The sequence below is a fragment of the Guyanagaster necrorhizus genome (assembly GCF_019112545.1).
Source record: "Guyanagaster necrorhizus MCA 3950 unplaced genomic scaffold BT62scaffold_11, whole genome shotgun sequence".
NCBI classification, from domain to species: Eukaryota; Fungi; Basidiomycota; class Agaricomycetes; order Agaricales; family Physalacriaceae; genus Guyanagaster; species Guyanagaster necrorhizus.
In genome coordinates, this window is record NW_025064890.1 from 1,277,161 (window position 1) to 1,300,029 (window position 22,869).

Below are 22,869 nucleotides of genomic sequence, written 5' to 3' on the forward strand. Positions count from 1 at the left end.
TCACCATTTGCTAGCAATTCCACTGGCTGCAGAAGCGGCCCAGAACTTGTCATAGTGAACCGACAGACACCAAGGAAACATCTCATTCGAAGTTTGAATAAATCATATTGATGGATGGCAAGAACAAAGAAAACAAAGATTGAGTCCATTTGAAAAGGCATAAAAATTGTTCATATGCACAATATCAATGTCAAAAGGCGTTCATACACAATGGAAGTATCATAGGAGCTATGAGGTACATAGATGACAGCATGGGCGATGATGGATATTGGTAGATCAGCTCGATGACCTCGTGCGACACCACCGACCCATTCTGTTTTCGTCACGCCGGGCAGATATACATCTTCCGGAGCTGGACCTTGGTGACTCGTCCCTCGTAGACGGGACACGCCTCTGTAAATTTCAGCGCAGCGCGAATGCAGATTACAGAATACACATGTCGACACGGAGCTGCACCGCGCACCGTGTGCTCTTGCTGGTCCATCAACCACGAGGAGTGAGACCTCTCTTCAAGGTCTTCTTCATCGCTCCCCTCTGCATCGTCGGCTGCCCCATCATTCTGAATGGGTCGAGTCAGGCCCAAGGATGAGGGGATGAAGAACCAACTCAGAGTTGGCAGCGGCAGCCTGAGGCGCTCTGGTCCGAAAAAGTCGTCCTCGGTGTCTTCCCATGATGTATCGAGGGGCTCATTTCCTGGTTCAGACACCTCATCTTCAGCCCTCTCATCCACCCGACCACCATCAAGGTCATCATAGTCACCCACTTCTTCCCAGGAGTCATCGGCACTGTCATTGTGTTCCACTCTTTCCCAGGACTCGTCATTACTGTCATCGGTGTCCACTCCTTCCCAGGGATCGTCGTCATTGTCATCGTCGTCAAATCTATGAAATTGCTCCATGTGCACACGAAAGCCTTCCGCTGTACCGCAGTGCTTGTTGCACTGCACACAGTAGTGATGATTAAGCACAACGGCGCAGGGCTATACAAGAAACGCATCAGTTTTGCCAATGAAGGGACAACACCGACTACCTACACGACGAAGAATTCGGCAATTCAAAAATCGACCACGACATCCCCCACACTTGAAATGAGCATTGGACTTCATAATGAGCTCGGCCTCTTCCTGTTTATCGAAGAAATACTTTTCACAAAGAAGACAGTACGTTCCATCCATGAATATCATATCAGTGGATATGATGATAGGTAATAGGAGTTGTTTGGTGAGATGGTGACTGTTGTTGGGATTCAAAGTGTTCTGACTGTGGGGAACCAGACTGGAAAGAGCACTCATTTTATATCGTTCATGAGGCATGTGTTTTATCCACGTCTTAGACATGGCCTGCCAAGAAACAAGCATCCAAGACCACCGGTTCTTCGAATATGGCCCCTCGAGTCGAAAGAAGCCATTTTTGGTTCCACGAAAGTATCGTCGACAACCAGACTGCTGGACACCAGTTCGAAGGGCAGTTCGAAGGGCAGTGAATCCTAGCCCAGCAGACAACCGGTGTGGTGCAGTAATGAGGTATGAGATGAAGTGATACAAGACTGTCCAGTCGATCTGTCTCTCATAGCAACACAAGGCTCACAAACATGTCTAAGAGAAGGACGACTACCAGCGAAACAAATTTCGGACCACCGGTTTCTCCGCAAATGACGACCTCTGCAAACAGATGGGTGAACATGGCGAAAAATCAGGCGAATGGTACATACATGGTGTGAATGTGACGGAAGTGAGTAAAAAAATGAGCCCAAAAGATTGCACATCAAGGTCACTCATCGTCCGCACGCAACAGCAGAAAAAATATGACGAATTATTTCTATACAATGTATGAGCGTGTCACCTCTCTGATGAATTGACGCCCACCTGTCGTGTAGCTTCGCATGCTTTCATACTGAAGCATGCAATATACCATGATTCAGTCCATCAACAGGCCGCATCTACGCTCACAATCACTCTCACCAGCTCCTCTGGCGACGGTTTAGTAGGGACAGCGTCCACACGAAGCTTCACCGTCTCGCGCAAGAATGTCCCAGTGGTTGGCCCAATCACAGCAATCTTCACTAAATCCAGGTCAAATCCTTCCTTCACAAACGGTAAAACGAATTCGGCCGCGGACGGTGCAAAGAACACGATCCACCACGGCGTCGCCGGTCTCTCCGGTACGATCTCCTTCAAACATTGAGAGAATGTCGAGCTGCCTTGGGTCTCGTACACCTTGAGAGAATGCAGAGACACTCCTGCGGCGCCAAGGATGCTAGACAACGTGTCACGATTCTTGTCGCCAGTGAGACACAGTAATTTCGTTGGACGAGGCCGTTCTGCAAGAATGAAATTGGCGAGTTGCTCTGCTGTCCCTGAGCATTCTCCACGGATATCGGCGTTGGGAATAGTACAACGCAGTGTCGAGGCTGTAGCCTTCCCAACAACGTAGAACGGGCATTCTGTCGCTGAAATTGAGTCAGGATTTTGAGGCAAGTGAATGCGACATGTACCGTTCTTGGCTGCACCATTCGCCTTGTACCAGGCCTCGCATGAACGTGCGCTGGTCATGACAACTCCATCGAAATTGCCCTGCGCCGTTACTGATGCGAGTTCATTGATATTCGTGAGCACGGTCTCGAGTACTGGAATCGAGAAAGGCATGTAGTTTGCTGCAGTCAAGATGGCTTCATACCGGTCCTGTCCACTGTCGGAGGACGGCATAGGTTCGCGAAGGAGGAGAACGTTGGCCTTGGACGTCATCATGGTCAGCGGCGAAAACGGTAACATTGTGACCTTGACCAGGAATCATCGTGACGTCTACCGTCTGCTCTCGCTGTATATTGATTGCCCCATACTCAGCACGGTTACGATTCCGCCTCTGAAGATCAGGACTGCCTTCTACTGGCTGGCTATGCTGGTATCCACGGCGGCAAGAGTCTGCGCTCCATGCGGCAGTAGCCTAATTCCTCTGACGAAGAACGAGATGCTAAACGTCAGTGGACGAGCTCTCCAACGTCCGCATTCGCTGATGACGACGATCCAGCCGTATATATTGAAGACTGACAGCTGCTTCTATCTGAGGTCTCGATGCTCTGCGGTGGAGAATTCATAGAGTCGACGACGACTCCTGCGCGAAAAGATATGGTGGGGTTGTTGTGTACGCCCACTGTCCATGATATCCATGGTTCTACTGTGCTTCACATTTACTGCATGCCATGGTGAAGTCCTGGAAGTCCCTGAAGTCTCACCAGATACAAATCAATGACCATTATCATTCGGGTTGACGGAGCACCCTACCATGAAAGCGCAGCTCTCGCCACTGATCCACCGACGTCGATGCTTTCGAAGTAGAATCATGGACCAAGGAGAGGAAAGGAGCGTTCTCCCACCCACTCGAAAAAAAAACCTCATGACACTCCATACATCCACTATCGACTAGCAGCATCTGACATTGTTCTCTTCACTCAGAATCTTATCTATTGTCCGATATCCACATCCGGCCGGCGCTCAAGGCATATCCCCCCATTTTCGCCAGTTTCTGATGGGCCTTGCCATCAGTGCTTAGTGAAGATGGAGGAGGAGGCAAGTTGATGATGCGGTAATGACGCCAAAGACATTGAAAAGAAAATATGTCCGACCTTTCCAGTCTCTGTAGTATGAAACTCAAAAAAGAAACAGATATTGAATAAAATTAATGCATGATTTCGACGTGTGGCATAGGATGTTGCCTATAACTTAAGCCGAATGAAGAATCATCGACAACCTATTCCTAGACGCAGCCAGTTTCTGAACAAACCGCTGGAAGAACACACGTTTCTTCCGCGAACCAGTGCCGTCAGCCAAATCAGCGGGCTGAGTATCATTCTCGTCATCTTTGACCACCAAAGCTATGTCCACCTCGCCAATACCTTCGCCTTCTTTCATGTCTGGCACCTTACTGACATCGACATGAACTGGGTGAGTCTCTGGCGCTATAGATCCACCACTGTGCACCGACAAAGCAAATGAGCTGGGGGACATCACAGGACAGGTAGCCCGCAATGATGGCGATGCGGACATTATGCAACGCTCATCGCCTGTCAATTGAGAGTACACGACGACTGGAGTGCTAACAAGCCCGTCGGCACCGACAAGATGGATTGCCCCAAGATCGGGCGCAAGAGAGTCGTCGATACGCAACGCACCAATCTCGCTCGAAGGGGTGGAGCTTAGCGATGAGATGGAGCATTGGAGAACAGGAGAATTACGAGACAAGGAATCGGAAGGAGGTTCATCAGAGAAGAATGTCTCGAGTTCGGTAATTTCACGTTGAAGATCAGCCAAGCAAATACGACGACGCTCCGGACAGAAGATCTTCTTGAGGATGGTACAGGCGCCTGCAGATATACCTGGCAAGGAGCGTCTTAGGTGATCTCCATCCTGAACATATAACCTGAAGGAAGAATCGGTTGTCACCGCCATCTTCCAAGGAGGGCACCCAGCGACCATCGTTGTGAGTACGACACCGAGAGACCAGATATCATTTCTCCGAGTAGAGTATCGTCTGTTGGGCGTGTAACCAAACTCTTTCCCTATACATTCTGGTAAATGTCAGTAAGGAGGAGCGCATATATGAACAAAAAGACGCACCAGGACTCATGTACTCCTTGCTTCCGCATTCATGGAAAGTCGAGGTCTCGTTCTGCGTCGACAGACCAAAGTCGGTGAGGTAAATCCGTGAACAATACGTTGAACAAAGAATATTTTCTGGCTTGATATCACGATGGTACACGCTCTGTTCGTGACAGAACGCGATGGCGTCGATGAGCTGGAGAAAGATATTTCGTACCCTGTCGTCTCGCCGGTAGAAGAATTTCCGGATAATCCTGTCAAAGAGATCGCCGCCTTCGCAGAGATCCAGCACGACATAGTGAAAGTTGTCCTGGAAGATGACTTGATGGAATGTAACAATGTTGGGATGTTTAGAGACGCAGCTATGGTTGACGAGTTCACGGATCTGGAACCGGTGCTCGCGAGTGCGGTCGTCCAAGGTGCGAAGGCATTTGACAGCATAGAAGGCGGGTTTGCTATTAGGCGATGTTGTGTCCAGAGTTCGATAGACCTTTCCAAAGGCGCCGGCGCCGAGGCAGTTGAGGAGACGAAAACGACCGTGGTCGAGGATGGTGCCGGTAAAGTCTTTGAAAGAGTCCAGCGCGATAGACATGTTGAAAAAAGGGTAGGATGTGCGAAGAGAGACTGTCAAAGTCGAACGAAGATGAAAGTAGGAAGTCAAGTCGTTAAATGAATCGACCCATACGCGAAGAAAATTTAGGACAATCGGAGAAAAATAAAAGAATCCTACAACTAGTCCTAATACGTCATGTATTACTCAGTAGCTCAAAGCCCTTGGAATGGCGTTAGTCAATTCTAGATGAAACTATCATACAACATACGAGAGTACCCTCCATGTATGTAATTAACACAAGACCGTAAACATAGATACACTCCTTCACGCCCAGCTAGACCTCCTCGAACCGTTTCTTCCACCCCTGTCACCACCCGAAAAAGAGCTCCGGTCTCCACTGCGGTCACTCCTTCCGTACGAACCACCACCTGAATATGAACCCCGTTCTCCACCTCGACTGCTTCGTTCGTAAGAGCCTCCACCGCGCCCACCTGGAGGACTCCTTTGGTACGAACGATCACGATCTCTAAATTCACCCTGTGGTTTCCGGCCACCGCCCGAAAATATTCCTTCGCCTGTACCATCCCGCTCTGCTTCCTTTTTCTGCCTCAATGAAGCCCTCAGGTACTTTTCGCCATAGCTCGTTCCCTTGAACTCGCTAATATCCAAACTGCGCTCTTCTGGCGACAAGTCATCACCCATGTCTACCTGGTCCCAAGCAATGTCTCTCGTCCTCTGGTGCCCACGTCCAGACCATGGTGTCGCTCGAGCGCGTGATATTCTGTTGGCCGACTGTCCCTTGCCGAAATACTTGGTCCTATTATCGTGGACACCCATCTCAGCGAGGAATGCCTGCGATACCATGGGGGCCTCCTCCAGTCCACATCCAGCAGTAGTCCACTCTTTCAAACCCTCAAACACAACGCTCTTACCCACACGGAGTTCAGAGTACTTGGGGAAGTAATAACCAAGCATGGACATGAACGCCTCCTTCACGGCCTGAGGGTCCAAGCGATCATACCGCAAGTGGTTTACTGCACTTTCAATCTCGTCCAAGACAGGCGCCATAGGGTGTCTGTATGTCGCGGCTCCTTGCCTGTTGCCGGCAAAGTGCGCGATAGGGTTGGTATCGTACGTCTGCGTCAGCTCCGTGAGCTGCGAATCCAGTTCACTGGTTGATAAAGACTTGAGCGGTATCTCTGTGAGATGCCATGTCAAGAAGCCGATCTCCCAAGGAAGCAGGACCAAGTCGCCTCGTCCCTCCATCCCGGCACGTCCCGTTCGACCAACACGGTGCACATACTGCTCCATACTGTGAGGTATTCCCACCTGGATGACACGCGTTACTCCAGGATAATCAACACCGCGAGCAGAAACATCCGATGTCACGAGGATAGTTGGTTTGTCAGTGGTCTTCCTGAACATGTTGGACATCTTCGTTCGCATTTCCTGGGTGAATTTGGAATGGATCTCGCCAACCCATGTGTCCTTGCCGGCGGGAAAAACAGACTTGGCTATCGTTCTCAACATCGACGAGAACAGCATGGTGAGCTTGGTGGTAGGCAAGAACAAGACGATTTTGGATTTCCCAGGGTGCTTCAGCTGGTCATGGATGATAAGCTTGACGATATGGGGGAGCTGGTCCGCAGGACTCGGGACCGTGGTCGCAAACTGGGGGATGTTGAGATGGGTGGGTGTCGAGTCGTCGACACAATTGATGTACTTGTAATCCTTAGCCAATGCCTCACGAGCAACCTGTCGAATGGCCGGAGTGAGGGTAGCGGAGCACAATAGCGTTTGACGTTCGGGTGTGGGAGACAGATCCCTAATGATTGCGCTAATATCATCACGGAAACCAATATCGAGGAGCGTATCAACTTCATCAAGCACCAACTGAATACTCATCATCAATATCGTGAATGTGAAGATAAAACAAACTCACAGTACGAGTTGTCTTCAAAGCGTTTGCAATATCCGGTTCAGAGTTAACGATATCCCGTATACGACCAGGGGTCGCTACAACAATATCCGGTCGTCCTTTAGCCCAATCACGCAATTGAACGCGCTTGCTCATGCCGCCCACCAGAAGCCGAACCTCGAATCCCTCGTGGTGGTACGAAAGTCTCAAAGCCTCGTTGGCAATCTGCGTAGCCAATTCCCGAGTAGGGCTGATAATAACTGCCCCAACATTTGCCCGTGCCCAATTCTTCGACGCTTGTCCGGCAAGATGGGGCTTGGAGAGCAGTCCATCGTCCAAGACCCTCTTTTGACCGGCATTTTCAACAGCCCTAACGCGAGCTTCGATGACAGGAACCAGAAAGGCCAGCGTCTTGCCCGTACCAGTCCGTGCACGAATGAGGAGATCGCGGCTAGAGGTAGATTCGGGGTTGTAGGGCTTAGCGAGGTCTGGGAGGAGCGACAGGACTTCCTCTTGGATGGGGGTCATGCTGGTGAGTTTGAAGGGTTTGACCATAATGGCTTTCAGAGTGTCGGGAAGAAGAGCACCCGTGAGGCTAGCAAAAGGCTTCCCGGTCTTCTCTGCCGCAGGTGGGGACGTGGGCTTCACGGCGGTTCCTGGATCTAACGATTCCTTATCTTCGTATGCGACCGCCGTCGACGCTGAACGAACTGAAACTGAAGCAGCATAAGGATCTGTGCATAAGACAAAAGTCCACAACATACCGTTCTTTTGTAGCAACCCTAGAATCCCATTGTGTTGCGAAAATGAAAGGAGCGAACGTCTGGACATACATTTCGTCCGACATATTTTTGAGGCCTGGAAAGACCGAAGGCCGGCTGGCAGGGCCATAGTGAGAGCTTCGTCAAAAAGTTAGTCACTGTCGAGCCCAACAGAGGTACCGAGGACGTTGGGTTGGGTCGTGAACGGAGGATGAAGGAAGGATACCGAAAAGTCGTCTCGTGGTAAAAAAAAAATAATCCCGCACGTGATCCGATGGGATGGATTGGGACAGTCCGGGGATGATCGGTCCGAAGATTTCTTCGTTGATCCATCACACTGCCAGTGGTCGCAGAGGACGACCACCATTATATCCAGGTGAACTGATGCTGCTAGTGAATGTGTAGCACATAAAATGGCATCCGCTATTTGCATTGAAAATGTAGATTTACGTCGATCCACTAGAGTTGTCGGGTTTGTTCTCGCTTCTGAGTTCGACAAGTTTCCTCACCTGGAAGGCCCGAGTCTGCGTTGCAGCGAACCTCGTTGGTAGCCGTACTACGGATACCCTGATCGACGAATATCGGTTTGGATGATTAAATCTGCTCGACGACCTAGGGACCTTCGATCTTTAAACAAGCAGTAGATTTCAGTCAAGCGAACTTTGCCGTTGCCAATAAGCGCATTTCGCATTATGGTGTGCTCTAAAGGACCCTTTACATCAAGCTGCCGCTGACTTGACATAAATTCAGGCAGCACTATTGGACGGTTGTTGCTGTTACAGGTCTCATGCATTATCAACAGTGCTAGTGATAGCAGACTGCATCATTATCGGAAGTTTACACATACTGCGAAGGTCCCGTGGGAGATCAGCAACCCGAGCTAGGCTCCCAAGCGCTGAATACGAACTTGAGGTCCTTCGGAGAGTGACCTTTGCTTCAGCTCCACCCTACAATGAAAGGTCAGAACCCAAAAATGCTTTTTTAGCCGTCTTGTTGCTTACTGAACGTGAATACAGAATACCGAGTTCCATACTATTGAGTCGCAATACACACTCGGGAAGATCATTCTTGCCTCGAGACGGTCCTGGTGCTTATTCTCATGGCCTCTGTCTCTAACTGTACATCTTCTGGAAAAGGCTGATGAACAAATGCAGAAGCATCTTCTTGGGTAAATGACTGCTGTCTTTGGGGGTACGACAGACATATCAGGAACAATTTAGAAAAAGCTGTGATGAGTGCTCTGCGCATCCTGAGTCCCCCGGAGCAAAATCACAAGCGGAGTTCAAAGAAAACCCTGTGCCAGTTAGGTGCATGTAGTTTTCACCAGTTGACTCATGTCCACAGGAATAAAATTAGCCTCCAGCCATTCGGATAAGCTCCAGGCACCTTTCGTATGTTTTCTCAAACACAGCAGTGATTCTTTTGTTTACGCGCCTTCCAACTGCTGTTAAATGATACGGCACCTTGTGAAATCAGTCCTAAATCAGGCTCGGTAAACGCTTGTGGGGCTAGAAGAAAGACAGATTCACCTTTTCGAAGCAAATCGACCAGCTCTATGGTAAGTGCTAACCCCGATTAGAGTGCTATTAGAGTTCCGTCTTTCGGAGCTTTAGCCTGCTGGTATAGAATAGTACAGAGTAGCAGATGATGCTGTGACATTGATGACATACGAGAATTGTGGACAGCAGGAGCATCACATGACCTGGAACCATTTATAACTGCCCGGTGCCGCCCAAACACGGGAAGCACGACATCTAATTCCGTCCAGGCCCGATCACTCCGGGACACTGGCAAGCTCAGAACATTGTCAGAAAGAGATGGGGACATTTCTAGCTGAGAGATAGAGACATTTAAGAACTGAGTACAGAACATTGTCAGAAAGAGATAGGAACATTTTCTATACTGAGAGTTCAGGACATTTGAGACCTGAGTATAGGATATTGAAAGAGATGGGGACATTTTCCATATTCAGGGATTGGAACATTTGAGAGGAGCATATAGAACTTTTTCAATGGTAGAGGGTCAAGACATCTAAAGCTAAAGAAATCAGGACTTTGGAGGCAGAGTAATTAGGATTTTTCAAAAGTGAGATAGTGTATGCAGATATGTTAATTGAATAGTGAGGACCTTTGAAATTGTGATAGACACTCTCAATACCAGGGTCTGTGGCCAATCATATCAGAACTCAAGAGTAAATGTCTGAAACTGAACTGAAAAGTATAAGGCTGGAGTCCAACTTCTAAATCATTTTACAGATCTCAACCTCACTATTGTACTATAAATCTTTGTCTTCAGAAATCCTTTCAGAGAATATCATATATAGTAGTCAGATCTCAAACTTTCTCAGAAAAAATCTCTTACTCCTTTGTGAAAAGTTCTAGCCTTGTCATCTCAAAATGTGCTGAACACCTCAGTAAAATGCTTCAGATCTTCAACTGCAAATGTTTCTACCTCCAGAAGATCTCTCATACCCTCAAACTCAAATGTTCCATTCTTGTAATCTGAAGAAATTCTGAACACTTTTAAAAAAGGTCTTAATCCTCTATCTCAAAATATTAAAGAGATTCTGTGCATGCAAGCTAGAAATAGAGAGGATCAGAGTTGCAATTATAAGTCAATTATGCATCAATTATAGACCTCAATTATGAACTCAATTATGATACTATAATTGACATTGAAAGAACTAATTTCACAGCAGATAGGACTTCTAAGAAATCTGGTGCTCTTTTTTAGCAGTAGCAATTATAGTTGAAAGTATGATCAACTCATAATCAACTTATAATTGTAGAACTGACTCTAGAGTTGGTTATGCAATTGCAGTTGATTATAGCTATTCTCATGATTATGCTCTCATAATTGACTTTATAATTGATTCTATAACTGAGCAATAACTGACTAACTCTGACTCTCTTTAATGTTTTAAAACTCTAATTTCACTTAATACTATATATACAAACTCTCAAGTTCTTAGGGGAATTGAGTGATAGAAGCACACCAACTTGTATTTTTAAAATATACCATTCATGCAGTATATCCATAATGCTTTTAGCATATTTCAATTTCTCTAAGTCTAATAGCTTTAAGAGTAACAGATATTGCTGGACCTCAAGATAAAGTGTAGTAGCAATATACAACATTGACAGACAACTGAGGCTAATCTAGAATGTTCTGATCTCTCTATCATCTTAAGATGTCCTGAACCCTTTGACAAAATGTCTTGAACCACTTCCTACTCAGGAACCAGCATGGATGTGGAGTGGCTGTGTTGCTGCGGACGGGCGGAGGCCGGAACGGAGGTATGTGGCTGTGTCAGAGTGATAGCGGAGATGCCCATCAACACAAAACAAAGTACGTATAACCTGGATAATGTTTAAGAGCTTGACGTCTGCCATTTGGCGCTTATCGGAGTAGATGGACCTCCGGCTCACAAGAGTTCACACTGGATGGGTCTTACTGCCCTGGCTAAGATCATTGGCTCCTTAGGGACAACGTAACCTGGTAGAAAGCACAGGTCAGACGAGAACCGAGCTCGGTCGACTCGAATCCGGCAGTCGCCTCGATGCGTAGCTCGGTACTTCTAAGTTTGGCGCCATCACCAGATGATCGATTAGGGGGGATTTTCATCAAGAACTATATCAGAAAACTTTGATTTCTGAAGGGAAAGGTTTAGGAGATAGGAAATATCTATTTCTACCGGATTCCGAACGAATCAGGATGTAATGTCTGGGCGATATAAAAGCAGCGCGGTTGGAATAGACAAATACGCAACCAAACAACCCAATCGCGTCTTTTGACTTCTTACCACCACCATCTCTGCCTTCTCCTCCTGCTCGGCCGGGTCGGGCCTAGCTGGTGCTGTCGCTAGGATTGAGTAGCACAATCACCGCCGGTTACCTCCCGTGGCGCCCTTTCGAAACGTGAAACACTTCCAGGGTCCCTGTGCGTGATAACCATCTCGGGTGTCTAAAGAGTCTGGTTATCAAGTCGCTTACCACGACATCGCTGGCGGGTTGGTTTGCCTAGGTTCGGCTCTTTCTGTTGTTTGCAGCCAGGATAACTTCATCGGTACCGACGCCGTATTTTTTAATCTGTACTTGCTGGCTGATCATCTTTTTCATCAGGACGTTATCGGCAGTCTATATAATAATAACAAAATATCTCATCGCCGCTCAAATCATAGCTTATAACAATCTCTACGCGCCATTGTCTTCAAGAGTCGACTGACTCAAGTTGCGTCAGTACCTCACAGCAGCTTCGGATAAGCGCCTTTCTTGTGCAAGTTCCAGTTCCCAAGGACGATTTGTAAAGCGCGCAGCATTTTCAAGCCACTCTTTCCCATAAATACTCGTTCTTGACTTCTTTTCTATTCTCTACTCTACGAGTTCGCAATCATGGCCGGACGATTCACCTACACTCCCACCGCGTCACCTTACACGCCAGTTTACGATCCATTCGCCGCCGCTGCGGCGCAGAATAGCCCCTTCATACCTCCCGCTTCGTTATATCCTGGTACCCCCTCGCCTTACATTCACAATATTCCCCTTCCCGGAGGTTCTCCTCATCTTGGGCCGCTTCCCTTCCCATCCTCCCCCGGAGACCCCCCCGAGTCCTTCTACGATCCAACAATTGGGTGGATACCTCCCCGCGTACGCAGGCCCTCTTGGAACGGTGCCGAAAATCCATTCCTCAACTCACCTCTAGGCGTCCGTCAGCGAACCAACTCCTTCGGGGGAATTGGCGGTCAAGTAGACATTCACACTGACCAGTACTACAATCCCTCCATGTATAACCTTTACCAGCAGAACCCGCAGCTACCCATGCAGCTCCAAATCAATCCCTGGCTCACTGGATACGCGCAGGCAGGATATCTGCGGTTCGACCTGTCGATGGCTGCGTTCAACCCACTCCGGGTGGATACAATGGGCATGCAAGTGTCATTGGGCATGAATGAGCTCAGTGGTCCGGCTACGCACCCTCACATCCAGAAGATGATCATTATCTGCGATGCGTTGCCGTATTGGCCCATAACCGTCGGGGATGGAAGCAGGGGGCTGTCGTTGCTAGATGTCTTGCAAGGTTTATACCGTATGCTGATGTGGAGAATTAGCGCGGCGGAATGGCACAGATTTCCCGAGGGTGACCAGACTGCCATTGCGAAGGCTTTTAATCGTAGGTGCAGGGCTCTAGGGAATCCTCAGCTAGCGAATGCGGAGAGGCAGGATGGAGTGAAGAGGGTGGATCTTTTGTTGGGAAAGACGATGTTCAGAGGATTAGTTGTCGATGGGGGTGTTTTCAAGCTTATCCTTTCGTGAATATTGTAACAGTTTGAGTTTTCCACCTCGTGTACGAATCGTGATATGCATTATGTTTTATTTATCTTGGTGTTATACATAAACAATTTCTACCTTGAAATTGGTGTCCAGAAACTTGGCACTGCCCTAGTCACGAAGACTGTCACGCCTCTCGCAACACATACCTAGTCGCCTCCTGCATGGTCCCAAAAAGTTTAGTAGTCGCCCAGTGCCACGTCCTCGCACGTCACCAGCACGGCACCTTCTGTTGTATCCCTTTCGTCCACGAACCAGTCAACAGGATCCCGTGCTACCGCACCTAAGTCGATCTCTACCCTGTTGAGGGTAGGCGGAACACTGGAATCCCGTATACAACCTCTTGCAGGGAGCTCAGGGTTCCCCGGAAGCTGGACCGTCGACTGGCCGTACATCCCCAGGTGGAACTCGGATATGGCATCCAAAGACATCTCTTGTTGATTCTTATTGAACCGAGGCTCATTATTGTTGACCCCGTCGTCAGACAGGTTCGCATGAGAGATGTAGGTCTCATTGAGGCTAAGAAGGTATAGAATTAAATCGAATTGACTTGATGTGCCACTCGTGGTAGCGGTATAGTATTACACATGTCGCGAGAGTACCTATCAGTATAGTTGTGAAACGTTGAAATTAAGACGGGGACGTGGATGGGTACCGGTATCGAGTTGGCTCTTTTCAATAGTGCCGTTCAAATATATCGTCTTAGTGAAAGGCAGAGCGGGAGCCTCGCGGAGCTCTGTGTGGTTGGAAGCGACATAGTCGTTCGTCGACCCTCCAGCAGACATGCCACCGAATGGAACGTGGCTTAGTTGAGGAAGCATCTGGGAATCCCCCACCATAAAATTAACATAGGTGACAATTATAAGAGACAGATAACGTACCTGTGAAGATGTCCACAGATAGGACGCGCAATGAAATCAAAAGGGCAACGACCAGACAGTGCCACATTTCAGAGCGCGGGCACACAGTATACTAGGTTCTTTTTTCAGGTTTGAGTACCCATGACAAACCAGCTGACCGACTGAGAGAATGGCGACCTCATGAAGCCCACTCGAGAAGATTCACCACGAGCATCACTCCGACGAGAAGCCGAAGAATGTTGGATGAGAATCACCAGCACGAAGCAGAAAATGTTGAGATGGGCTGGACCTTTATTGGGTTGTCTCAAGGGGATCAAGAGATTACTGGGAATTCGATACAACTACGGGCAGGAGGAGGTAAACGGAGCAACAGGTGGAGGCATTGCGGCAATTTCGGACCGGCCCCCAAAACAGCCGCCAACAAACACGTCACTCATTCGTTTCTTTTTCCTCGATGATGTCCGATTCAATACTAGCTGAAATTCGAAAAATACCGTCAGTGACCCGGTTCCTTTCTACGTCGCTGCTGGGCGTGTCAATACCGTATCTGCTTGGGATAATATCACCGTATACCTTGCTTTATCATCGAGACTTGGTGCTGCAAAAGTTGCAGGTGCGTTGGTACCGAATTCTTGCGCAAAGGTACCCAGACGTCTTCAGATATGGCGCCTCTATACCAGCTTCTTCATTGGAAGTAAGGGCAGTCTGTACGGCACTGTTCACCGGATAATGATGATTTTCTTTCGCTGCAGGCTCGGGAATAAACTTTATATTTGAACTGGCAATGCTCTAGTGAGTTTGGTTACTGTCCGTACCTCCCCCCGCCCTCATGTCGCCTGCATAGCCAAACATCCAACCAGCTCGAGGCAACATACGATTCTGCAGACCTCGCCTGGCAATTATTCTTTGCTTGTATAGCGATCAATGTACGCCGGTGCATTGCTCGCTTACTCTGCTCAACTGATTATTCACAGATTGCAAGCCACCCTCTTGATGCCACTGTATTTCTACGTCCTCTCATGCACTGTCTCACCTACCTCTCCTCAGCGCGCGCACCTCCAGGCTCGCAATCCTCATTCTTCGGTCTTCTTACCATTCCTGTTGTTTATGTCCCATACACGATGCTTGCTGTCGAGTTACTCATGGGTGGTCCAGCAGCCGCAGCTCGAGCTGTTGTTGGGACCGTTGTAGGCCATCTGTGGTGGTGGCGTGTTTGGAGCGCTGGTGATGCGCAAGGCGGGGCGTGGGCTAGGGCACCACGGTGGGTCAGAGATCTGATCGGCTCGAGGGCTGTATCTGGAGGACACGGGAGTGCCAGTGGTGTACATGTTTATCCGCCTCGCAGCCGAGGGGGTGCATCGGGATCTGGAACTGGTTCAAGCACTGGAACCAGCAGGGGGTACAATTGGGGGTCAGGACAGCGGCTGGGGAATAACTGATAGAAATGTTGGTGTTTCCTCTGTCTGCTTCTTCTGCTGTTCTGACACGACTTTAGGTACGATTGATATCACTAGGATATTTGGGCGTTATCTGAATAAAAAATTGAATAAGTATTATCTGCCAAATGGAGATTCAGTCGGCTCTCGGTTGATGGTACAGAGTAACTTTTTTTGATAATATATTGAACTCTACTGACTGTAGATGAATCTGTCAATGTCTGTCGGTAATCGGTCGAACAGCGTGGCACCACCTGCGACAATACTCTTGTCCTTCTATTTCCATGTCTGTTTGTTCCAAGTTCGAGGTGGCATGGGTCGTCATTAAGCAAGAACTACTAGATCATTTCAATGGCGAAGGCATGCCTAAAGATGCCGCAGAGTGGTATGAAAGAGTGGGTACGAATCGGATTTTGCCACCTATTCTCCCTCACTCGCCAGACAGAATCTAGACTACAACGTTCTAGGAGGCAAACTCTACCGTGGAATGTCGGTCGTCGATACTGTCGAAATACTCAAGGGGCGCGCTCTCACCAGTGACGAATATATGAAAGCGGCCGTGCTGGGATGGAGTGTCGAACTGGTGAATTGACCAGAGCTCGTCCATACGCCTCAGCTCATCACCTTTTCAGCTTCAGGCATGTTTCCTTGTCGCCGACGATATCATGGATAATTCAATCACGCGACATGGCCAATCCTGTTGGTATCGCGTCCCTCAAGTTGGGCATATAGCTATAAACGACTCGTTCATGCTTGAGAGCGCGATATACTTTCTCCTCAAGAAGCACTTCCGATCGGAAAGCTACTACGTTGATTTACTCGAGCTCTTCCACGAGACCACCTATCAGACTGAGATGGGCCAGCTTATTGATCAGCTCACCGCTCCCGTGGATAAGGTTGATCTTAGCACGTTCTCCTCAAAGCGGTAAGAGGGTTTCTCATTCTGAACATGTTCCACTCATATCCTGCTTGTGTAGACACAGCCTCATCGTGATATACAAGACTGCATACTACTCTTTATACCTCCCCGTCGCGCTTGCTATGCACATGTGCGGCGTTCCCGCAGCTTACACCATCGACTCGGCTCACATCCAACCCTACGGAACCGCCAAATCCATTCTGATCCCTCTTGGCGAGTACTTCCAGATCCAGGACGACTTCCTTGACTTTTCCGGGTCCCCGGAACAGATTGGGAAGGTCGGCACGGATATCTTGGATAACAAGTGCTCATGGTGTATCAACACGGCTTTGGAGTTAGCGTCTTCGAAGCAGAGGATGGTGCTTGATGAGAATTATGGTCGGAAGGATTCTGCAGCCGAGGGAAGGGTGAAGGTGGTGTTTGAAGAGGTCGGACTGAGGGAGATATACAGAGTCTATGAGGAGGGCGTCTACGCGGAGTTGATACGGATGATTGAGGCTATACCGGAGACACAGCAGGAAGACATTGAAGAGAGAGGTGTTCCGGAGTTTCCTGAACAAGGTCTACAAGAGAGAGAAGTAGGACATCGTGAGATGATAGAAGCTTGGGTATGTGCTACCGAACTAATACAGACTTCGTGCGTATCCCTGTTTTTTATTTGTACCATGAGCCTGACATCTGGAAACTCAGGAATATGAGTGTTTCGTAGTAATGGTACATGACATTGAGACGGCCTTTCAATGTTCAGGGCTTCAATCGTTGACCACTAGAGAAAGCGAGATACCTGTCACAGTAAAACGGGCTTCTTTGGAAGCTAGATAAGAAACCATACTCGCTATATCAGAAGGTGCGCCGGACCTATCCTTCTTCCATTTAATATCAAGTTAGCAGGGAATGTCGGAGTCACAGTCTCAAGACGTACCTTTCCATGGACTTTTTTCCAATCTACCATGAGAGTATTGCCGATCCCCATGACTAGCCAGAGGGTGAGTGTAGGTCAACAAGGACGCCAGCCTTTCTTACGCATTTCAGTATCGGCGGCAGCTAAGTATATGCGTTAATGCATCAAAGACTTATAAATGGCGAAACGAGGAGCGTACCTGGTGTATACGCATTGACTGTGATCCCCCGACCGAACTTGGGCTCTTGGCGTTTGATCATTAGACGAAAGCGCAGAGGTGGGTCGAACTTCCTTACCCGTGATATCGCGCGCTGAAAACTTTGAAGAGCAACATGCAGCGCTAAACGGCGACCCTTCGACCTTCAGGGTAGGATTCTTGGAAGGTATACGCACATACCTCTTTTGCCTGCAACAGAGGACACCCCAATGATTTTCACTCGATCCCTCATTTTTCGCTTCGCGGCGTACTTGTGGAACAAGAAGGTCTCACGGCTGTTGATAGCAGCTATCCGGTCCCATTCTTCGGAAGACGCTGAACGATGATCAGCGATGCAGATCCTCGATATACGCCTTTGATAGGCATACTTGATAGTATACTCCTCGTCATGCACACACCGGCATTGGCGACCATCTCAAGCAGCGATCAGCAAACTCAGGACACGTCGAGGACGTCACCTACGCACCACATCCACTGACCCCAGCTCCTCTACAGTCGAAGAAATCATCTCTTGCACGTCAGCTTCAGATGACGCGTCCCCGGGAACTGCGCAGCTTTTTCGTCCCTTTAGGGATATCTCACAAACGAGTGCTTCGAGGTCAGCAGCTCTCAAAGGCAGATCATTCACGGCGACGTCGAACCCGTCGTCAGCGAGTCTCAGAGCGATCGCGCGCGCGGTTCCTTGAGTAGAGTTTGTGACCAGGGCGACCGCCATTGGTGGTGGGGGGGAGAGAGGAAGCCGCGAGTTACACAATTCTCTATTCTTAATCACAAGGGAGGATGCCCCGCCGAGCCAAATCAGAACGGAGGTAACGCGGTGGTCATGGCACCACGGGAGAGAACGTCATTTTCGCCACAGGAATGACATGCAATTTTTAGACTACCGTACAGGCGGATCCCTGGAAAAATTCACGTAGCCTAGCAATAATCATTCGGGCGCGTTATACTAAGGTAGTGGCACATGGTGAGGGAGCTGAATCTAGTAACGAGGTTTCGGACCCGAACATTTTACCGTCGGTTAAATCCTGCGCTTCATTGCGTATATCGTACAAAGTCGAGGGAGGTAACTACTTGTCCTAGTCGTAGAAACCGCCCCCATTGATGGAGACCTAGTGATGCAATAGATGAGGTGTACTATACGAGCAGGCGTGGATCGTACCGATTGACCTTTGCAAGTTCCGAACACCTCTAAAGTCAGAAAGAGCCTAAAGTTGTGCAAGGAAAAAATCTCGTACCCGTTATGAAGCTAGCCTCCTTGGAAGCGAGGTACGATACCAAGCTGGCGACGTCAGCGGGTGTCCCGTTTCTTCCTACATCAGTCCTTCCTCTCACATCTTTATAGAACTGTTCGGGATCACCAGGGTTGACTGCACTAGCAATGCCGACGACTTGGGCTGAAGATAGGAAGATAATAAGCTATAGAAGATGAAAACAGCGTACTCATGTTGGTTTCAGTTGCACCTGGTATGCATTAATATCAAAGCAATTCAATACAAACATTATAGACACACCTGGAGCATAGGCATTAACAGTGATACCGTATTTACCGAACTCACGCGCTAACCATGTATAGTTGAGAATAAGTGCAATGTTCACCTGAAGGAGGGGCGGTCCCACCGGCACTTTGCGTAAGCCCACGTATAGCCCATTTGGAGGCGCCATATGCAGGTAGGTTAGGGGATCCTATGAGAGCGAACTTGGTTATATCCGTGGATAATGTCCCTGGGCAAAAACCGTCGCACCTTGCTTGCCAGAGATGGACGATGCCCCGATAATTCTCCCGCCATGACCTTGATTAATCATCTGCTCTGCTGCATACTTGTAGCAGAGAAAGGTGCCACGACCGTTAACTGCAGCGATTCGATCCCATTCTTCTGTAGAGGCTGTCCAGAGTCAAAGATCGCTTGCGTCACAATGATTCCCCTTGGACGTACTAGACAGAATACTTTTTGCAATGCATATGCCTGCATTAGCAACCATCTTCACCCAGATTCAATTTCGCTGGATCGAGTAAAGATGGAATCTTTACTCACTACGTCGAGGGATCCTAATGTTTGGACTGTCGAGCGGATCATTTTTTGTACGTCAGATTCGGAAGAGACGTCTCCAGTGACTATATGAGATTTACGGCCTTTGGAGGCTATTTCGGAGGCTAGGACATCAAGTTCTGCTCTCGTTGAAGGAAGATCATTGAGCGAGATGTTGAAGCCGTCATCTGCAAGTCGGAGAGCAATGGCTCTGCCGATTCCCTGGGCAGAGCCTGTGATCAGAGCGACTCCTAGGGATTCCATCTAGGAGAGAACGAGCAGAGACAACTGAATGAAGCGTCCTGCCGCATAAGAAGTCCTGAGTAACATGATTACAAGCTTTGATGTTAACAGAAGATTATTCATTGTCAACGAATCGGAGCCAGAACTTTGATAAACGGCATATGCACACTGCGAAACCGTGGTACTTTGAGAAAATCGAGAATTGGGAATATTCAAAATGTGCACCTAATATATGGCGTACAAAAAGCCATAAATTCTTTAACACGTAGTACGTCAAATGAGTCTCTGTAACAGTTGTAAGAATTAAGGAAACTAATTTCAAAGTGACCACGTGCAACAGATGGGACGTGTTATTGAGACTTGTTTGGCTTTCTCGAGGGGGTCTCCCTCGAAGTCGCAAAATTCAACAAGGCTACACTTAGTGAAGGTATCTGGATTAACTTGGGTACTTTTACAGCGCCAAGGTCAGTGCCAACGGATTCCGGAAGGTAAATTCACGAAATACTCGAACGGATCCATGATTCCATGGGTAAGTCTACTAGTTAGTTGAAGAGGCCCTGATCATACTAGAGCTACTGGTCTAGGAGACAATGGTGCGATCAACAAAGCGATAATGAGACCTCCATTCCTTACTGGGACCTCGTAAACGCGAACAGCTTGGACCTATTGTGACCTTCTTGAGCTCTATGCTGCGCAGCATAAAGGAATTCAATTGTTGTCGATAACTCCTTCCTGCAGAATAGGAATTAGGAATGGTCGCCGCTTTGTTCCATCCTTTGTTCTTTTTTTCGAGGCCCTTAGGACGGTTTTGACTCTTGCTGGAAGGGTCATGTCTGGATGGTCTTTGTGTGCGTCGGCCCCATTAAGGCAATGCGAGGTCAAGCGACTTTGGTGACCTATTCATGATCGTATTTACGACTTGGAGCAACCAAAAATGGAGACCCACTGACCCTGTACAATGGCCATTTCTCTTGCTATATAATGGGGTCCCGACAGAGAGCGCTTGCATACCCAAACCACTCTGGCGTGTCCTTTACAAGCTGTCCACTTTCCCGAGAACTATCCCATGGCAGCCAAGGTGCATAAATTCAACTACGATGGTATTTGGTAGCACTGAAGACCATCATTAGACAACCTTTACTTTCCAGACTTGCCAGCAGGTTCTACAAAACCTTTTGCAGGACATTTATGATCTTCGTCAACAAGGGATCATTCTGAATACATTCATCAAGGTGGTTGGGGCGCACGCGGCGGCGGCGAGGATTAGTCCCTTCCGGGATACATCTGTAAATTTCTATGTTGTGTATTTTATATGATGCTAACGACTGCACCCAAAGGACATCGACGTGATCGTATCAAATGCCCGACATATCGAGGACCTTCTCGTGAAACACTATCCTACGAAATACTGTTTGGAAGGTGATTTAACCGAAAAAATGTTGTATCGGAGACTAGGGAATTGCGGGATCAGTGCTCCTTCAAAGTTACCGATAGATTTGATCAGTTCTGCCAATGTAAGTCTCTCTCACTTCAATTTCTCATATAGATTTCACAACCGCTACTATAGATGCCTCCAGAACATCCTGTCACCGCAGACATGATTTCAATCGACATGTTTCCGAATGCCTTCGATCTCAGAGGCTTCGCTACTTTACTGGATCTCATCGTACTCAAGATAGGATCGATTGTCAGTGGCAACTTGAAGCGTGATGCCAAGAAGATCTGGCAAGACAAGTTGGACCTACAGCAGCTCGTACACCATCAAAACAATGTCATGCAATCTCTGGGGAGGCTATTGGATGCTACTGAATTCTCTGGAGACGACCTCCATGCACGCTACATATTCTGCTACTATGACCACCACAAAATTCAACCGCTGGGAAGTACCCTGAGATCTTGGCTTTTCATGAGTCCAAGTGGCCTACTGAATGCCAACGGCAATATTGTTCTACAATATACCGATCGTGCAAGAGAGTGGGATAAGTGGGAGTCCGATGGTGCGCTCTACGACGACGGTTCCGATTCAGAATTTTAGTGATACTTTCCATTGTCATGTATAATAATCATGTTTTTTACGCCTATCATACTAGCTTTTACGTTGCACGTATGGGTCCTTTTGGGGACGTAATTTGTTTCAAAACTTCCAAATAAGGCATGAACGCCTACATAAAAAGCAAACTTTGATCTGTGGTATGTTTTTGCAGCGCCTAAATCAGATTCAACTATAGGTACGAGAATGATGCCACTCAAGAGAGCATACAACAATATCTAGGTCACTGCTGGTCGGCCTATCGGTTCTTCAGCAACCACAACGGAGCACTGAACGCGGCTGTTTCTCTACGAGCTCAAGCGGTGGGTTTGATTCATTGCACTGACGCAATTCGTGGCGACATATTCCCAATAAAGACTGATACTCCTACAATCCATGAGGATGTCAGGATTCATATTCGTTGTCGAGACTGGTTCATTGGGTTAACGGAAATAACGAAATGAATGTGCGCAACAGCAAGGAAGGGATGCAGCGAAATACCTGAGGCCATGAGCAGAGGAAGCATTTACGACGATTATTGCTTTTGCTGACTTCATAAGCTCCTTCTCGTTCCCTGACTTTATCTCGCTAAGAATGCAAACTTTTCGAGATAACCTCTTTTTTGTCAATCCGCATCTAGCTCACTCATCCTTGAAACTGAAAGAAACATAACTGCGCCGGTCCATAGCAGAACTTGTCGAAGTTCGTGGGCTTTTTGGATTGTGCTTTGAGGGATCCGGGAGGTTAGGGAGAGATCCCCATTCCTAGGTAAGCCTTTTTGCTTCGAAGACATAGACGTTGGTGTATCAGAAGGGGAGCTACCGGTTTCACGGTAGCATCGCGCTCCGTCAGCTCGAACGATAGTGGTCATTCGTATGAGATGAGTCTTCAGGGACTTCCACGATTTCACTACAGCATGCAGTAAAGGCGAAGCACCATAGAAGCATGGATAGCGGACGTATACGACATTTTTGCCATGTCTTATCATTATCTTGACCATATCGTTGGCTGGCTGTGGCTGGCGTCGAGCTATGTATGTATCCTCCGCCACAAAACATCACGAACTCAGATGAGAACGACTGGC

At 48.1% G+C, this 22,869-nt stretch overlaps 11 protein-coding genes across 11 annotated transcripts; 4 read left to right on the forward strand and 7 right to left on the reverse strand.

Moving 5' to 3' along the window:
• Positions 1-241: 241 nt before the first annotated feature.
• Positions 242-1,592, reverse strand: BT62DRAFT_98834 (uncharacterized protein). The gene is made up of 2 exons (XM_043190111.1): positions 1,034-1,592; positions 242-979 (listed from the first exon to the last, which is right to left on the reverse strand). Exons 1-2 carry the CDS (start codon positions 1,355-1,357, stop codon positions 323-325), a joined length of 981 nt encoding a protein of 326 aa, XP_043040532.1. The 5' UTR covers positions 1,358-1,592; the 3' UTR covers positions 242-322.
• A 139-nt stretch (positions 1,593-1,731) lies between these two features.
• On the reverse strand, positions 1,732-3,012 carry BT62DRAFT_98869 (tetrapyrrole biosynthesis, uroporphyrinogen III synthase). Its single transcript, XM_043190121.1, has 2 exons — positions 2,494-3,012; positions 1,732-2,442 (listed from the first exon to the last, which is right to left on the reverse strand). The coding sequence occupies exons 1-2, from the start codon at positions 2,768-2,770 to the stop codon at positions 1,925-1,927; spliced, it is 795 nt and encodes a 264-aa protein (XP_043040533.1). The 5' UTR covers positions 2,771-3,012; the 3' UTR covers positions 1,732-1,924.
• A 667-nt stretch (positions 3,013-3,679) lies between these two features.
• BT62DRAFT_98915 (kinase-like protein) lies at positions 3,680-5,328 on the reverse strand. The gene is made up of 2 exons (XM_043190142.1): positions 4,613-5,328; positions 3,680-4,563 (listed from the first exon to the last, which is right to left on the reverse strand). Exons 1-2 carry the CDS (start codon positions 5,184-5,186, stop codon positions 3,719-3,721), a joined length of 1,419 nt encoding a protein of 472 aa, XP_043040534.1. The 5' UTR covers positions 5,187-5,328; the 3' UTR covers positions 3,680-3,718.
• Positions 5,329-5,471: 143 nt separating this feature from the next.
• BT62DRAFT_919531 (DEAD-domain-containing protein) lies at positions 5,472-7,956 on the reverse strand (the record flags this gene model as incomplete). The annotated part of the gene is made up of 4 exons (XM_043184166.1): positions 5,472-7,040; positions 7,090-7,775; positions 7,830-7,847; positions 7,899-7,956. The coding sequence occupies 4 exons, from the start codon at positions 7,954-7,956 to the stop codon at positions 5,472-5,474; spliced, it is 2,331 nt and encodes a 776-aa protein (XP_043040535.1).
• A 4,645-nt stretch (positions 7,957-12,601) lies between these two features.
• On the forward strand, positions 12,602-13,102 carry BT62DRAFT_851973 (uncharacterized protein; the record flags this gene model as incomplete). Its single annotated transcript, XM_043182476.1, has 1 exon — positions 12,602-13,102. A coding segment is annotated over one exon (501 nt), but the record flags the coding sequence as incomplete, so codon positions are not given.
• Positions 13,103-13,332: 230 nt separating this feature from the next.
• On the reverse strand, positions 13,333-14,239 carry BT62DRAFT_1075760 (uncharacterized protein; the record flags this gene model as incomplete). Its single annotated transcript, XM_043179146.1, has 4 exons — positions 14,035-14,239; positions 13,809-13,974; positions 13,704-13,755; positions 13,333-13,672 (listed from the first exon to the last, which is right to left on the reverse strand). The coding sequence occupies exons 2-4, from the start codon at positions 13,972-13,974 to the stop codon at positions 13,333-13,335; spliced, it is 558 nt and encodes a 185-aa protein (XP_043040537.1). The 5' UTR covers positions 14,035-14,239.
• Positions 14,240-14,470: 231 nt separating this feature from the next.
• BT62DRAFT_893469 (DER1-domain-containing protein) lies at positions 14,471-15,452 on the forward strand (the record flags this gene model as incomplete). Its single annotated transcript, XM_043183144.1, has 5 exons — positions 14,471-14,608; positions 14,656-14,707; positions 14,766-14,805; positions 14,858-14,939; positions 14,988-15,452. The coding sequence occupies 5 exons, from the start codon at positions 14,471-14,473 to the stop codon at positions 15,450-15,452; spliced, it is 777 nt and encodes a 258-aa protein (XP_043040538.1).
• Positions 15,453-15,733: 281 nt separating this feature from the next.
• Positions 15,734-16,950, forward strand: BT62DRAFT_980532 (farnesyl-diphosphate synthase; the record flags this gene model as incomplete). Its single annotated transcript, XM_043189520.1, has 5 exons — positions 15,734-15,844; positions 15,895-16,032; positions 16,082-16,374; positions 16,427-16,846; positions 16,887-16,950. 5 exons carry the CDS (start codon positions 15,734-15,736, stop codon positions 16,948-16,950), a joined length of 1,026 nt encoding a protein of 341 aa, XP_043040539.1.
• A 6-nt stretch (positions 16,951-16,956) lies between these two features.
• Positions 16,957-18,221, reverse strand: BT62DRAFT_993865 (NAD(P)-binding protein). Its single transcript, XM_043190435.1, has 9 exons — positions 17,953-18,221; positions 17,855-17,900; positions 17,667-17,801; positions 17,566-17,622; positions 17,469-17,513; positions 17,392-17,412; positions 17,291-17,343; positions 17,153-17,234; positions 16,957-17,102 (listed from the first exon to the last, which is right to left on the reverse strand). The coding sequence occupies exons 1-9, from the start codon at positions 18,199-18,201 to the stop codon at positions 17,023-17,025; spliced, it is 768 nt and encodes a 255-aa protein (XP_043040540.1). The 5' UTR covers positions 18,202-18,221; the 3' UTR covers positions 16,957-17,022.
• A 147-nt stretch (positions 18,222-18,368) lies between these two features.
• Positions 18,369-20,044, reverse strand: BT62DRAFT_986796 (NAD(P)-binding protein). Its single transcript, XM_043190019.1, has 9 exons — positions 19,982-20,044; positions 19,520-19,924; positions 19,421-19,466; positions 19,229-19,369; positions 19,104-19,169; positions 18,998-19,045; positions 18,927-18,947; positions 18,722-18,880; positions 18,369-18,653 (listed from the first exon to the last, which is right to left on the reverse strand). The coding sequence occupies exons 2-9, from the start codon at positions 19,775-19,777 to the stop codon at positions 18,505-18,507; spliced, it is 888 nt and encodes a 295-aa protein (XP_043040541.1). The 5' UTR covers positions 19,778-19,924; positions 19,982-20,044; the 3' UTR covers positions 18,369-18,504.
• Positions 20,045-20,822: 778 nt separating this feature from the next.
• On the forward strand, positions 20,823-21,791 carry BT62DRAFT_1005440 (uncharacterized protein; the record flags this gene model as incomplete). The annotated part of the gene is made up of 4 exons (XM_043177150.1): positions 20,823-20,834; positions 20,887-21,042; positions 21,094-21,270; positions 21,324-21,791. 4 exons carry the CDS (start codon positions 20,823-20,825, stop codon positions 21,789-21,791), a joined length of 813 nt encoding a protein of 270 aa, XP_043040542.1.
• Between the last annotated feature and the right edge of the window lie 1,078 nt (positions 21,792-22,869).